The following is a 17,296-nucleotide window of genomic DNA, read 5'->3' on the forward strand; positions in this document are numbered from 1 at the left end:
GTCTGTCCTATAATGCCAAACAGCAGCAGGAGAACAAAAATATCCAATCGAGGAGAAATGACAGGACATTTCATACAGTATGGTTGCTCCTGTATAGCTCAGTGATAGAGCGCTCAGTTAGCAATGCAAAGGTCATGAGAACCCTGGGAACACATTTGGTTAAAAAACCAAACACTGCAAAGCACTGTAAGTCGCTTTGGATAAAAGCGCCTGCCAAATGCATAAATGTAATGGGTTAATCGCACAAAAGTAATACATAAGTAGCACATGATGTGTGCAGACACATTTCCAATTTGTCCCTAATTTTTATTCATTTCTGTATTTTACAGCCTTTAACACTGATTTAAAATGGTAACAATGGACACTTTACAATAAGACTGGATTTGTAAATATTAGTACATGCATCACTTAACATCAATTAACAATGAGCAGTATATCATTTTTCAAAATGTATTAATCTTTGTTAATGTTAGTTAGTTACATCTGTTTAAGTTAGTTCATTGTGCATGAACTAATGTTAACAGTTACGACTACTGATTTTATATATTTACCATGTCCTGTGGCGTGGAAACTTTGCATCAGTCAGGATCTCCTTCACAGACATGACGTCACCGGAGATGATGGGATAAAACTCACTGAGTGAAGGTGTTTCATCACTGTTTATCAAACACAAAGATAAAAACAAACGGTATAGTTAAAGTTGCTCTAATAGACAAACACTATCTCTTTAATGCACTAGGTGTCAGCCATCTTGGAACCTAAGTGAACAACTTTATTCCCTATTTATTACCCAGAATGCACTTTGATTTTGAGTGTACATCTCATGACTCACTATTTCCTGAGATACAACATAAGATGACATTTCATGCTAAATATGTAGCTACATAAAAAAACTATTGGTTGGGCTTGATCAATTTATATTCACTTAAATCTTTAATTCATCTGTTGAGTGGAGCTGTATGTTGTGTGGACAGCAGGGGGCGACACACTGAAACTCAAACTTAAGAATACACAACACACTGAATAGTGCTGGATTATTTTTAACCCTGTGTTGGGTCAAAATTGGAAAACCCAGCTGGTGGGTTAAATTACTAAAAAAATGTTTATATTCGACAACCTAGCAAAAAATAACCCAGTAATGTAATATGTTTCCTCTAAAGCAGGGGTGGGGAACCCTGGTCCTGGAGGGCCACTGTCCTGCAGAGTTTCGTTCCAACCCTAATTAAACACACCTGAAAAATCAAATCAAAGTCTTCGGGATTACTTGGAAATTAAATTCAGGTGTGTTTGATTAGGGTTGGAACTAAACTCTGCAGGACAGTGGCCCTCCAGGACCCAGGGTTCCCCACTCCTGCTCTAAAGTCTCGGAGATATTAACATGTCTCAGACTGTGCAGAGATTTGGTAAAACACCAAAAGTAAATAGGGAACTCAAATTAAATAAAATCTCAGAAGACCAAAGGATCTGACATTCTCTTTAAATTAAATGTTTTGCTTTATATTGTTATTCATTTGCAAACAATTGAAGATAAAATGAAAAGATAAAATTGATCAATAAAACATTACTGGGGATTTTTCTCTTTGGGGTTTCTTTTCTATTCTTCTCTATACTTTACAATACTATACTTCACTATACTCTACTTCACTATAATATACCTTACTAAACACACTTCCCTATCCCATACCCCACTATACCATACTTCGCTGTACTACACTTCGCTATACTATATCTCGCTATACCATACCCTGCTATACCATGCTTACCTATACTATACTTCGCTATACTATACCATAACCCACAAAACCATACCTCACTATACCATGCTTTGCTATACAATGCTTCGCTATACTATACTTGAATATATTATACCTCGCTATACCATACCCCGCTATACCATGCTTCGCTATACTATACTTCACTCTCCCATACCCTGCTATACCATGCCTCGCTATACCATGCTTCGCTATACCATGCTCCGCTATACTATATATCGCTACACCATACTCAGCTATACCATACTCAGCTATACTATCCTTCGCTATACTATACTTCACTATACCATACCCTGCTATACCATGCCTCGCTATACCATGCTTCGCTATATCATTCCTCTATATACCATGCTTCGCTATACCATACTTTACTATACTATACCGCACTATGCCATACCCTGCTATACCATGCTTCGCTATATCATACTTCGCTATACTATACCTGACTATACCATACCTGGCTATACCATACCTCACTATACCATGGTTTGCTATACCATGCTTCAATATACTATACCTCGCTATACCATACCCCACTATACCATGCTTCGATACACTATACTTTGCTATACCATACCCTGCTATACCATGCTTAGCTATACTATGCTTCGCTATACTATACTTTACTATAATATACCTTACTATACATACTTCACTATACTATACTTCATTATACTATATCTTACTATACTATACTTCGCTATCCCATACCCCACTATACCATACCTCACTATACCATATTTCACTATACTATACTTCATTATACTATATCTTACAATACTATGGTTCACTATACTATACTTCACTATACTATACCTTGCTATACCATAACCCACAAAACCATACCTCACTATACCATGCTTCTCTATACTATACTTGAATATATTATACCTCGCTATACCATACCCCGCTATACCATGCTTCGCTATACTATACTTCACTATACCATACCCTGCTATACACCATGCCTCGCTATACCATGCTTCACTATACTATACCCGCTATACCATACATTGATATACTATGCTTCTCTATACTATACTTCGCTATACTACACCTCCCTATACCATACCTCGCTATACTATGCTTCGCTATACTATACTTCGCTATCCTATAACTTGCTATACCATACCCCACTATACCATACCTGGCTATACCATGCTTCGCTATACTATACTTTGCTATACTATACCTAGCTATACTATACCTCACTATACTATGATTCGCTAAACTATACCTCACTTTACAATACCCCGCTATACCATGCTTCACTATACTTCTCTATTCCATACCTCACTATTCCATACTTCACTATACTGTACTACACTATGTTGTAGGTGTTTTGCCAGACCACACCTTTTAGACAGTTACACGAGGAGACTGCAAACTAGTTCTGCTTTCCAAATCATTAGAATTACAAAAGATATACATATCACCAGAAGAGCCCGTGTGTAAATCTTTATAGGGATTAGACAGAAATCTGCCATTGGAATAAACAGAAATGCTTTGACGTGCTGCCACAACACATGATGTCTAATGATGTATGAGGGATTAAACAGCTGCCCTTCTCACAGATAACATCACATCAACACACAGACAAAAAGCAGAAGTTCACCTGGACGTTTGAGGATCTCAAAGAAACTCTGACAGGCCAACCAAAGAAAACAAGGAAGTTATTTTCATTCACTGTGTAACTTGAGCTTTAGTGAAAAAGTGCCACGGGTGAAATATGTGTGCGCTTTCTTCACTACACAGCGCTAAAGTTGAAGTTGACTTTGACTTACAAATATGACGTTATGGTAATTGAAACTAACCAGCTGTTGCTATCTTTATTACTGTTTGTAGTGTAAGCTAAATTATTTTTCAGTTAACGGCCAGTTCATGCAAAATGTCCAGATATCATACTGCAAGATATACAGCAGTGTCTTTAAAGCTTTACGGGTTGTCATTGATGATTCTAACGGCAAATCAAGACAATTTTAACTGCATTTTATTTAATCTGTTTTGTCCACTGCCTCCTAAAAAAGATTTAAATCTATGGATGGATTATCACAATGCATGACACACAGAGCACAAACCTACAGAATGATTAAAACTTACTACATAAATAAACACATTCAAATATATATTTTTAGTCTACCGGATATTTATTTTACTATGTGTAAATAGTGTCCCTTCTGGCAGACAATATTTACATTATTATCAGGTTGGAGAAATAAAGTAATAATATTTTCAGTGGTGCAGGCTCGTGAAAGCGGCTTTTGACGTGATGTCCCTGGCTTGAATCCTCCTTCTAGTCCTACCACATATCACATCGAAGAAAATGTTTGTCAATTAGAAATAAAGTGTGTTTATTAAGAATAAAAGTATTTATTTGGTAAAGTTAGGAGACGGTTTAAGGAGGGCTTTTATTCTTCCAATAATACAACATGCATTTAATAATTTTAATAAATATAATTATTTACACTCAATATTATGATTGCATCATGTTAATATACAAAAATACTGAAGTGCAAATAATAAAGATAGCATCTAATTAGTATTTACACTTTGCAAATTTTATCATTTTAGTTATTAAATGAAACTTGTTTTCACACTATACTATAAACAGCATATCGCTAAGAAAATGCTGATATTGTCACTTAGTGTAAATACACTGTAAAATAACCGCAGCATGAAGTTAAAACAACTTGGTTTTGCAAGTCAAGTCAGTTCAACCTACCATTTTAAGTTTTGACCTAACTTATGTTATATTCTCAAGTTCATATTGTTTAACTTAAAGGTTTAAGTTAAACCATTTTAGGTTTTTCAAAGAACCATTTTCTTACCCAAAAATAACTTTTTCACATTTTTACATGAATAGGTTAAGGTCTGACTACACGAATACGTAGTATCATGATAAATGTTTTTCACTTTTTACAAATATAATTTTTTGCATGGATGTAATAAGAAAACCATATGCACAGTACATTGTCTGCAGAAAATGCAGAGATTATATGTGAATGTATTTAACTGTCATTAAAATAATGTCACGATATAAGAAATCCCACAAACCCTACAATGCTTAATTTTCTTATGTTACATAATGTGTCATTTTGTGTTGATTCTGTGTTCAAATAAATTAAAGAGACAACACAAAGGGTGTTGTTCTAAAAATAATAAAATAACAGTGTGTTGTTCTTGCTGTATGTGTTTCTATTGTTATACGTGTGGCCTTCAGCTCAGTTTGTCTCTGGCGCTCAGAATAACTTTAGCACATGTCAGGGTGACACAGTTGCCTTTTTTCCTGACTGATGGCCCTGTCATCTCCATAATCACACACTCATTATACAGACACCACACTGAACCACTGACAGTCGCTGCAGTTAATCCATTCTTATTGTTTAGTTCGCCCAAATATTTCAGGTTTGTCTTAAATTACTCATCTTCATGCCAAGCTAATGATCTCAACTCATTTGCTAAATAAATGATTACTTTAGTGAGTAAATGATCACTACTCCTTTAAACACACCCAACCATCCCAGAAACATAAGATCTCACACATCTGTTCTCTGTATAACAAGTTCATTAGATTATATTTTCAGATTTACACTGAATTTGGGCGTAAATTGTGTGAGTTTGATGTAGGGCTGGGTATTGCCAAGGGCCTCACGGTACGATACATATCACAATGCATTGGGCATGATACAATGTATCATGATACGATACAATACATTGCATGTTGCGATGCATTGCAATACTTTCATTCATCATAAATGTAAAAAAATAGCGGATTTTTCTTTTAACTTTTTTAAAGCTAAAGTGCTTCCACATGTCGACTTTGAAAGCTGCAGTGATACTAGAGATTGAAATATCGATACACTATCTTGAAAAAAGTATCATGATAGTTAGCTGTATCATTATTTTTGCACAGCCCTAGTTTGATGGTCATGCGGGTTTGTCATGAGGGTCACAGCGGCTCAGTACCTGGATGTGAACTTTTTCTTCTTGATCTGGGAGGACATCTCCATGCTGTGGGACATCTGGTCCATCTGTTCCTCCTGGCAGCGCTGCACTACTGTTTTAGTTGCCATGGCAAACCTCTTAGCAGCACCTGTATGAAGGCAGAACAGCGCAGCTGTCAGACGGACAGAGACAAAGCAGCGCTTCACATCACAAGATACCCATCCATTATTTCCACATACCGGCAGACAGATCCGAAACATGTACATCACGCCCCGTTTCCACCATCTCTCCAAAAACCCAGAATACTTTTTTGCATTATGACATTTTTTATTGAAACGGTTACACCAATATAAACTGATGATTAAAATGGCAAAATAAATGCATAACAATAATATATTCTGTATAGTATAATGCATCTCAAATACGTTTTCTGAGATTCACTCTATAAGCATGACAGCTGAGACACAGGCAAACATGCATTGGGTCACAATCCTGTTAAAGGTCCCTTTGTGAGCTATTGTGAGAATAATAATTCATTAGCTTTGGGTCTGAATGCGGCCCTCAAGACTCCGGCAGTCATAAATCACAGCGGTGTTACGCTCGCCCCTGGTGAATCCTAACAGAATCAGGTCGCTGGTGAAGGATGGTTTCATTTACCCGGAAGTTGCGACGAGCACCTGCGTTACCATTATAGAGTGAGAAAAGCTTTTCCCTTCAGGGTTAAACAGATTCAATCTGAGAATTCTTTGAGAGAAAGCCTCTCAAAGCTTCACCTATAGTGCTTTTATAAACTCGGTCCAAAAGGTCGGTTTACAGCATATTAAAATTGATCTGTCATTAGAAGATTGCATCTGTCCGTCCTCCAGAGACACACACACACAGAGAGAGAGAGAGAGAGAGAGAGAGAGAGAGAGAGAGAGAGAGAGAGAGAGAGAGAGAGAGAGAGAGAGAGAGAGAGAGAGAGAGAGAGAGAGAGAGAGAGAGAGAGAGAGAGAGAGAGAGAGAGAGAGAGAGAGAGAGAGAGTATAAAGTACAGCAGCATCTCAGAGGGGAGAAAACAGTTTAGAGGATAAATATACAACTCTATAAACTCAACCCATTATCATGAATTTGCAAATAAATAACACAACTTTTCGAAAAGGTCCAATTTTGCAGTCACTGCGGTGGAGAGCAGATGCATGCAAATACCATGCACCCAACCCCAAGCGACAATGGTTTAAAAATAGACAAAAATTAATTGAGAAACCTATACATAAACATCCTAACACATGGCCCAGATCTAACCCCAAACCCAAGTGACAATTTTTTTTTTTTTAAAAACCAATTCATAAAATGCGGTATTTGTATAAAGACTAGCTTATCATACATGCAAATTTGGGCCTTGGTTTATTGCATGCCTTTAGAAAAGTGGTGTTATTTATATGCAACTTGATGAGAATGGGTAGATAAACTATATGAATGGCACTTGTTTCACTTTATAGGTTTCCAAACACTTGTTTAAAACCAGCTGGACGGAGAAACAAGAAACAAAGAAGCACAGCTAAACGTGACTTTAATAAAGTGTTATGAGTAATTGTTACAATGTTTCTGTGTGTTTAATAGATGTTGTGGGTGGTTGCCATGGTGTTGTTACGCAATTGAGTCTTTAGGTTGCTAGGTGGTTGTAAAGGTGCTATGGCTTGTTAACTTATATTGCTTTATCATCATAAAAATGGTTAAGAACAGAGGTGCCCAAACCTTTTCCTAAGGGCCAAAAATCAAACCTGACTGAGTAAATGTTGCTGTGTTAGTTGCCTTGAGGAAGATAAGGAATAATTGACAAAGGACCATTGAATTATAAGAAAATAATGCACACCCAAGGTGCTAATGCGGCACGACACGGATTTTCAACTAATTCAAAGGACCAGAGTCAATTATTCCGCTTATACCACAATTACCACAAACATAAAAATAAATTATTTTGCTGATCATTTTTAAATCTCTATTATTAGCCTTTAGTACCTGAGTTTGTTGAGTTTCGTGATGCATTCACACCTTTAAGTATGCATGTTCATTAAAAAAGATGTATTTACTTTAATTCCTTGCGTTTAATTTCAATAGAAATTTTTGTAATGTACATTCCAAAATATTTCCAAAAATGTTTAATTAGAAATATGAAGATCTTCGTCAATGACGTTTGACGGGCCAAATAAAAGGTCATTGCGGGCCAACTTTGGGCACCCTTTGGTTAAGAACGATTACAGTTATGTTTCCACTTGAGCCTGGTTCGGCACGACGGCACAGCACGATTACAATCCACTCTCATAACGTTAGTTATCAAACTGCACGAGAACGGTCACTCATCTGTTGCCTTGGCTACAAGTACCCCTTTAGCTGGTAAAGTGCATTATTTGAGCGAAATAATGCACATAGTGTTTGTAAACTCTTGTGTTACCAAGGCAACGACTGATGCATATTATCAGCCTCACAATGGAAAATGAAACCATAACGGTACCCACTCAGAATAGAAATATTATTATCACAAATTTCCACGTTTTTTGCATGTTCATATAACGTATGTCTGTTTTTGTGTGATTACTCAACTGTTTTGTCCTTCCATTATCGCTTCAGTTTAAGGTTAAATTTACATAAAATGACATCCCTACCCAAACCCAACTCAAACCCTAACACCAGGCGACATGTAAAAAAATCTGAAAAAATAGTATAAACCAAAATATAAAGTGACATTCTAATGCAAACATCAAATCTAACCCTAAACCGAAGCGAAAATGGTTTAAAAATAGGAAAAAGCAGTTGAGTAACCAATACTTGATAATTACACGAAAACAGGTATTTGTTATATGATCACGAAAAAACACAGAAATTTGTGATAATATCACGAAAAAAGAATAAAAAAAGGATGTGACTATATCACGAAACCTCGTGAGACTGGATAGCAATGTTACACAACGAGAACGGTTTGGTATGGTGATGGAAAAGCAGCTCTAATGGCAAAAAGTCCCCCCAATATTGTTTGTTGTCTCTCCAATGTTAGGCTTAAGGATATGTTTGTCTCTTGCTCATTAAAAATAACAGCACACACTAAGCACATGATTTGCACCATCAATAATGGTTACAGATAAAAGTGATGTCATACTTGATTTAATAAAAATGTTGATTTGACCATAAACACCACAAACTGCAATGTGCTAAAATGAATCAGAAAGATAACTACACAGCACTACACGTCTCAAAGCATAGTAAAAAAGACACAAGAGAATAAGACAAGGGTTTTGAGTTTTAAGAATGTACTCACGTTCTTCAGGTCTTTAGGATGATCAGCAGGGCGACACTCTTGAGGATTTCAGCTCGACCTCGCTCTCTTTCTTTAGCCTCTTTTTTATTTGTTCCTCCTGTCTCACCTTCTTCTTCTTCTGTTCTTCTCTCTCAGTGTATAAAGATGACCTCCGGCAGTCGAGTGTGACCCAACAATACTCCCTCCTTTTCAGAGAGGTAAATATAGAGCGACAGCAGGGCCAATGCCACATTCCCTGATCAATTCAAACCATCCAGATGGACTTACAGTGAGCTCAACAGACAGAAGATCAGGAATGACACAATGGCCCAATGCATTGTGGGAAAGAAAGAGATCTACTGTATGGAAACAATGCACCTGATGTTGCTCAACAATATTAAATGGATTAAAAGTGCATCCTTTGATGAGTTTACCAGATAAGATTTTTCCTACTGGAGCACTACTGTATTAAACTTCTCATAAAGTAACACTACAGTCGAGCTTCTCTATTAAAAGAGTTTGAGTCGCCACAAAAGTACAAGACATTAATGTGCACAATATAATCCAGCTGCAGACGTCTTGACAAGCAATAAAGCAATCTGGCACATTAAATGCAGATCATCCAGCTTCTGAACTAAATGTTATGACAGTCATTTAACACAAAGGTAACATCCACAGCTGTGTGTAAAGATTCAGGGTGTTTCATGCAGAACTGTAGGTTATTTATAAGCATTTATTGTCCCCACCAGCTGCCTGCCCACTTCTCCAGTATCATATGTGACATTGAAACTAAGAATAACCAAACTACACAAGCAGAACAACAGCGGGATGCTTTGTGTGTTCCCATTGTGACGGCTGTAACAATACTCTTCCAACAAGACTATACAGGGCAAAACATGTGCTCAAATTTAGTCGACCTGCCAACACGACAAACCTAAAAAAAACCCTGTGTTTCAGATAAATAAACAACATAAACTTTAAAACTATGGAGTGCCATGAAGGGGACTAAATAATGCCAAAACATTACATTGAGCATTTCTAACTTAATTCTGGCTCTCTTTTGTGTTAAGAGCATTCAGCTGAGTAGTGGCGCGAGTTTGGTCTGCCAGAAAATGAAAATATTTATCCGAGATCTGGCTGAGTTTTGGTTTGCCGTAAAGCAAAAAACAACCAAAAGGTTTTTGTAATGAAAACATGGAAAGTGTCTAAATATTTTTGTCATGACAAAAACCCTTAAAAATATTTAATCAAATGGCAGACACTTTTTAAAATCTATTTACATCAAACCAGATTTACAAATGAAACAACTAAGTAATAAATCATGGAGGCAATAATAAATATATTTATCTTTATTGAAAAAAAGATATATTTTTTGGGGGGGCATTAACCCTTTAACTGCCGCACCAAGAAAAAGGCATTTGAATTTTTTTTTTTTTGCATTTCTTATCTCCTTATTTCGCTAGTTAACACACTCAACCGAGAAGCTAGGCAAAATCGCATAGATTATCGAAGTCAATTTTACTCGCTTATGAATCCGATTTTGCCTAGCTTCTCGGTGAACTACGGGTCTGTGTACTAAATACCGCTCCATCTGAAAGCAGCTGATGGCGATTTAATACTAATCACCGAACCGGCTTTACTGATGACACGCGCATGGTAATCGCAGTCGATTTTTTGCACAGCCCTATTACATGCAATGTAAATGTGGCCTTAGATACACAAGAACGTGCTTGTAGGAGATTTTACTGTGCTTGTGTCATATCCGAGCAGTTATATAATATCAGCGTACGATCATCTCAAGTTTTCCAAAACTTTTTGTAATTAAGATGGTGAGTAAATAAAACAAGCTGGATGAATCTCATGAAAACATATCCACATTACCATCTCACAGAAAAAGAATATTTAAAAACCCTCATCGATCATTTACTCATTTCATCACCCCACCTGGACTTATTTATACAACGAACAACAAAAATAAAAAAGACAATGCATAGTTTTCTGGTTTACAATAATGTGAGGTATGTGTATGTGCTAACAGCTATGGTGTTTAGAGCACCTTAACAACTGCATAATAATATACTGGCAAACACCCAAAACACTTTTGTGATTTATCTGTGTCTGCAGATGAATAACAAAAGATTAACAACTTTAATTTCTCATTAAACACACATTAAATGAGTTCCCCATCCAAAACAAACAAAGCAAACTCTTCAGAAAGTGTGGAAAGTCAGCTGGGATTCATTTTACACTATTACACTTCAGTTTCATAGCAGGAGTCACATTAACGTTATGTTTCAATGTTTCACATTCATAATGAGCTGCTAGGATATAAAAGAAACACATTTAATTTAGTTACAAGAAAACTGACTTAATATAATGTGTAAAAAATAAACATTCAGACCATAAAGCATTATTAAAAATACATTTATTGTACTATAAAATAATCACATTTCAGTAATGTTTCAAATCTCCAAACAGAAAATACACCCACAGAAAAATACTGTAATATACTGCAGTATTTACTATAGTAAATTGTAGCATTACACAGGCCCTCTGCTTTCAAACAAACAATCAAACAAAATGGGAAAATAACGTTTCATCATATCTATATATTTTTTCTCTGCTTATAGGGGTGGTTTCCTGGACAAGGTTTAGATTAGTCAAGGACTAGGCCTTAGATTTATTAGGACATTTTTACAAACAAACCTTACAGAAAACATTTCTGGTGTGCATCTTGAGAAAAAAAAATGGCACTGATATTATGTAAAGATATGTCTAGGACTAGGATAAACCCTGTCTGGGAAACCAACCCATAAACTCTTAAATATGGGTATTTTTCTTTTAAAATAGTCTTTTTAAGCAAAAAGCTGAAATAATTGCATTTATGTGAAGGAATTTTGTTAGAGATCTGATTCAGAATGATTATCAAAACATACACAGGGCCCTATCTTGCACCCAGCGCAATTGACTTTGTCAGTGACGCATGTATCATTCAATTTTTGTACCAGCGCACAGTGGGTTTTTCCCTCCACAGACGCACGTCGGCAAACTAGGGAATGAACTTGCGCTCCCTGGGCGGTTCAGCGCAAAAAAGGAGGCGTGTTGCGGCGCAAACCATCCCTGATGCTATTTTGCAGTTTCAAAAAACAATTGCGCCACTGACCAAAAAAAAACTAGTCTAAAGTCAGTGGCGCGTTGTTCATTATGCTATTTTGTGGGCGCATGCTTGACCATAATGTGTTGCGTGCACAACGCGCACACACTTTGCTTATCTAATCTACACAGATGCAAAAGTTATTTTTGCAAATCATAAATTGTTACACTAAAAAAAATTAACACATGAGATAAGGGGAATCATTGTGGTGAGCATTGCGGTGATAGTTTTTATTTATTGTGTGGCTGCGTTAAAAAATTATCATGCAAATAACGATTAAAATATTTTCTAAGAAACCTTAATTTATATGAACTTGATTTGTAAGAGTACTTTGGGGTTGGACCTTGCTTGCGTTTCTTGGGTCCGATTTCAAAGCCCCCAAACCCTTTCAGCGGTGAGGGTGGACGCAGCGATGTCCTCTGCTGGCGTCTGTGTAGCGGCAGATCCACCTCCCGTTACACGGCGTGCCCGATTTATGCTGGCGCAACGATGGGGATGCCAGCTGATGAGACAATTGTGGCTATTTCCTCTCACGCCTGTTTAACCTACGCTGATTTGGGCGGGTTTCTCCCATCCCCATACAAAACAACTTCTCTGTCTTTGACTGCTCTTACAAGAACGTCGGTCTCCTCGGCTGTGAACCGCTCCTGCCGTGCGCCTGGTAAATCCGTCATAATAATAGCAACCCGCCATGGAACTTGCGCCCTTGCGTTTAAAGGGAATGTTGGATAGCGTTCTGATTGGTTTATTTGAAGTTACGCCCAAACCACACCTATGAATAATGAACCTACTTCAGACCAACCCCTTATTGATTTGCGCCCGGCACAAGAGTTATTTCTCCCGCCGGGAAAATAGCAACAGCGCCCAAGATCCGCCCACAAAGTCACTTGCGCATTGCGCTTCGCACTTGCGTTTCAGATTGTTAAAATTGTTAAAATGTCGGGGAACGAGTTAATGTATACTACATCATTTTGAAGTACATAAAGTAAATACTGTAGTAAACTTTAATATTCACAATGTTAAGGTTCAGAAACTATTGCATCTACAAATTTTACTATAGTAAATACTAAAGTACATGACAGTATTTGCCTTGTTGGCAGGAAAACATCTTTCATATATTACAGGAACTGTACAGTATGTGGTTTATGAGCACATAAAGATAATTACTGTGACCTTTGCATTGTCTGCACCTTGTACAGTGTTTAAACATGAATGTGAGGTATAGTACACTAAATATAATCTGAGGTTTAACAAACATTAATGCAGCTTTTGTAAATCACCAATATACTGAAACAACAGTTAAAGAAACGTTGAACAGTTTGGCATGTAAACATCAGGACTGAGAATTTAGATATTATACTTCATATAATAAGCATGACAATTTCAACAGACCTGAGTGACAGACATTTCTATAAACCTTTTGCTGAACTTTTTACCTGGAGTTACTTAACCTGATTGTTTTGTGTATCTTCCCGAAACAGATTGAGCAGGTGCATAAAGTTATTTAAAGTCTTTTGGAATGTGACAAAGAGCTTTTATAAGACTGCTGGACTTCCTCATAACACAGCACGTGAAAACCCTATAAAGTCTATTGAACAAACTCCAAGAAACATACAAGGAACAAAGCTTTTTTTTTGATATGCAAATTCCTACTTCACGCCTGGAAGCTTCTGGAATTGTTTATCGCGAGTCAAGCCTGCCATGTCTAAACATCCAGCATACTGTAAGCTTATTCTGAATTATAGATTAACATACAAATGTAAAACTGCCAAACATTTCCGTGTTAATAATAGTTACAGTACAAGGTTTTAAAGACAAATATAAATGCTATTTACAACACTGTTCCAATATACGTTACATAAATACAGTCCAAAACAAAGAAGTCTTGAGCTTTGTAATATTTTATCAAAATGTAATACGCTGTAATGTCTCTAAAACAACATCATGAATCCTTCAGCATCTTCAACCAGCTGCCTCTATTCTGTAATAAAACCGCCACAATCCAATCCAGATGATTCAAATGATTAAAATCTTTTTATATTTTCCTCACTTGACTGGCATGCGTCAGAATTTAAAAGTAAAATGACTGGTGAACGGTGTTTAATATCAATAATAAAAATGTTATTCAGTCTTACAGAAACAATGCAAATAATGTACTGTCAATAACGTCAACGTTATTGATAAAGGGATGGTTTACCAGACAGGGTTTAAGTCTAGTCCCAGATTAAAATGCATAATTGAGTTAAAAATATATCATTACCATTGTTTTGTCTCAGGATTCACATCAAGGTATGTTTGTAAAAATAACTTAAATGTCCTAAAATAAGTGAAGCCTTAATCTAAACCCTGTCTGGAAAACATGTTAAAGTTAAGTCTCTTTTAAATAAGTTAAAACGTAGACATACGACAAAATGAAATGGCTGGACAGATTAACAGTTTTACAAACGGCCATGCTTCAAATGAACAATTTTCAGTCAAAAGTGCACAAAAAAAACTATTTACATACGTCAGTGAAAATGTAAAATATTTAAAAGAAACAACATTCCTTTAAAATGTCACCTAATATATGAAATTCACATTTATATGTTGTTTAAATCCCATGAAACCTCGACAGTCTCATTGGACGAACCGATGCCGTTTTCTGCACAAACTGACATCACTTTGTGCAGGCCCCGCCCACAACTGTCCAAAGAGCACAGTTAGGTCATACTGCACGTTTATTATGAACAATGAAGTAAGGTAATTGTAATATTAAAAGCGATGTTTGTGTTTGGTATAGATAATAGTAAACAGGAAGAGACACACACACAAAAAAAAACACTTTTTCTGCACAACAAAAATTGGCCTTTTCAACACGGTAAAATAAATGACCTTCTGGGAACACTAATATTACATCTTGAAAAATTGCCATATTAGGTGACCTTTAAAGGATTGTTGATATACTTTAATTCACCCAAAATGAAAAATCGTCATAATTTCTTCACCCCTTTGTTGTTTCAAACGTGTTTCTTCAGGACACAATTTGAGATCATTAAAAAAATGTCTGTAAATGATGGCATACGTTTAAGTTTTTCCATGAACTATTCCTTTAAAATATGTCGTCCTATTTCATATTACAACTTCATCGATACAGTAGATGGAAAATCCCTGTAGTGCTATTAAAACATCCCAACCAGACCAAACCAACAATATAATATTAACTCAACTAACAGCACATGTTTAGTGTGAGATGTGTTTGTTAGAAACCCAGCAGGCATTTCGACGTTGATTCATCGTTGATTCAGGGTTAAATTACCTTTTAATTTTGTAAATTGAGTCAACGATTGAGTTTAACAAACAACTGAGATTATGTGAACCAAATTTTAACGCTGATTTTTAAGCATTTTATTAACCTTTTGCAACCATTTAGCATTAACTGTTATATGAACGTTGTTTCAACATTGAAATGGTCATTATTTCAACCAAATCTCAACGTTGAAGGTCATATGCCTGCTGGGTAACAGAGACTGCCATTTGGTCTTTTGGTGATGCCTATAAAGCAGAAATAAACAATTTAAGTGTTTCGAACACAACCTTTACATTGGCTACAGAAAAGCCATCATCAAAATCCGGCTGTCATGTTCCTTCTTAACAGCGATCAGTCACATGACATTTACAGCTAAGGTGATTGGCTCAGTTTGTCTCCAGAACTCTGGAGCTGACAGTTCATTGCCAACTGAGCAACGGCTATTCATCTTCATAAGAATGATAACGGATGACGGCTATCTCCGACTATTCCAAATCAAAGATTATCCTTCCATTTTTAACATCCATCTGTCCAAAAAGGCCAGACACTCTTTCGATTCTTCTCCAATTTCCAAGTCCTCGTGCTCTTTCTCCTGAGCTTCAGTCGACTCCTGCAGGTGACCTTTCCTCAAAACATAAGTCCTCTGCGCCCGATACCCCTCCAGAGGCGTCCCCGGCAGCCAGTTCTGCCTGTAGTTGGACGTCACCGTTGAGAGATCAGAAACATTTACGGGTCGGTACGTCGAATTGCAACTTGAGTCCTCAATGATTAGATCGGTTAGTAATGGCGTCCTGTCTCCAAGTAAACTCTCTGATCCGGGCTGAAATAAAAATCCTTTAAACTGCAACAAACCATTGGCATCAGGAATAACTGGAACCACTAGAGGTTTGTTAATGCTTTCAGAGATTGTAAGCTCCTGGCTCACTGAATCGCTGTTTTGCTTCTTCTTCAGAGATAATTCTGAGGTGGTTTCACGCGTCTGGTCATCATCTGATGATTCCTCAGGCGGACGGACGCCGACAACCATTGTGTAGTTGACCGAATGTTCAGCGCTCGAGCAGTCAGCTGACATCTCCTCATCACTGTTTGTCCATTGAAGATCACGAGAGTTCTGAGACGCGTAACCGCTACAATTACTTACAACTCTTGACTTTTCCTGATCGACATCAAGATTCAGGCTGTTTCCAACAAATCCCGAACACACCTGTACTTTGGATATTTCGTCCAGGGGTTCGGAATAAAAAGAAAGGTTTTTCTTTGGCAGCACCTGTTTCACAGAGAAAAAAATTAATAAAGCTATAAAACATAAAAAATTATAAAATGATGCCGACTTCACTAGATTTCATCCAACATGGAGTAACAAACTGTTGGTTAAAAAAAGCTGAAACTTGGGATAAAAGGACATTTTTAAGTAGTCTTCTGAACATTAAGAAATTGGATCAACTTAAAAAATTACTTCAATTTCTAACACATAAAATCAAAAGTTTTTCAACCTAAATTTTCTCACTTTAGCCGTTTCTCAAAACCAAGTACGCCGAACTCGGACTTGTGTCCTTCGTAGTTCGAACTTGCAAGTTCAGACTCGGAAGAACTATCCTCGATAAAATGGGCGGATCAAGAACACATCCGGGGATTTTATGTGAACTTGGGCTTGATGCGAACTTTGAATTGGAACAGTACTTGGGCCGCGACTGATGACGTTTCACAAGTCCACAAGTACAGACAAGAACGCATATTGAGAAACGGCTTTTTTGTTTTTTATTACCTTAAAATTAGCCGTTTTTATCTACATACACTGCCCTAAATGGACAAACTGCTCTACAGAATGAGTTTCGTCCCTATATTGTCTCAGATGACAACGTGGC

General features: G+C 36.8%; 2 protein-coding genes across 3 annotated transcripts in view; both read right to left on the bottom strand.

The window, feature by feature from the left end:
- myom3 (myomesin 3) overlaps positions 1–9,184 on the bottom strand; it is a 51,685-nt gene extending 42,501 nt beyond the window's left edge. The window contains exons 1-3 of one of the 2 annotated variants that reach the window (XM_065299003.2): positions 9,013–9,184; positions 5,739–5,865; positions 552–656 (exon numbers count right to left, since the gene is read on the bottom strand). In XM_065299003.2, coding sequence (XP_065155075.1) covers positions 552–656; positions 5,739–5,845 — 212 coding nt within the window. In that variant the 5' untranslated portion in view covers positions 5,846–5,865; positions 9,013–9,184. The remainder of the gene's footprint in view (positions 1–551; positions 657–5,738; positions 5,866–9,012) is intronic. The other variant, XM_065299004.2, reaches the window with a different exon arrangement.
- Positions 9,185–11,399: 2,215 nt separating this feature from the next.
- The window catches only part of ifnlr1 (interferon lambda receptor 1), a 14,386-nt gene continuing 8,489 nt past the window's right edge, over positions 11,400–17,296 (bottom strand). The window contains exon 7 of the mRNA XM_065299002.2: positions 11,400–16,698. Within this exon, the coding sequence (XP_065155074.1) occupies positions 15,934–16,698 (765 nt within the window). The 3' untranslated portion in view covers positions 11,400–15,933. The remainder of the gene's footprint in view (positions 16,699–17,296) is intronic.

This window comes from Paramisgurnus dabryanus, chromosome 13, assembly GCF_030506205.2.
Source record: "Paramisgurnus dabryanus chromosome 13, PD_genome_1.1, whole genome shotgun sequence".
Taxonomy (NCBI): domain Eukaryota; kingdom Metazoa; phylum Chordata; class Actinopteri; order Cypriniformes; family Cobitidae; genus Paramisgurnus; species Paramisgurnus dabryanus.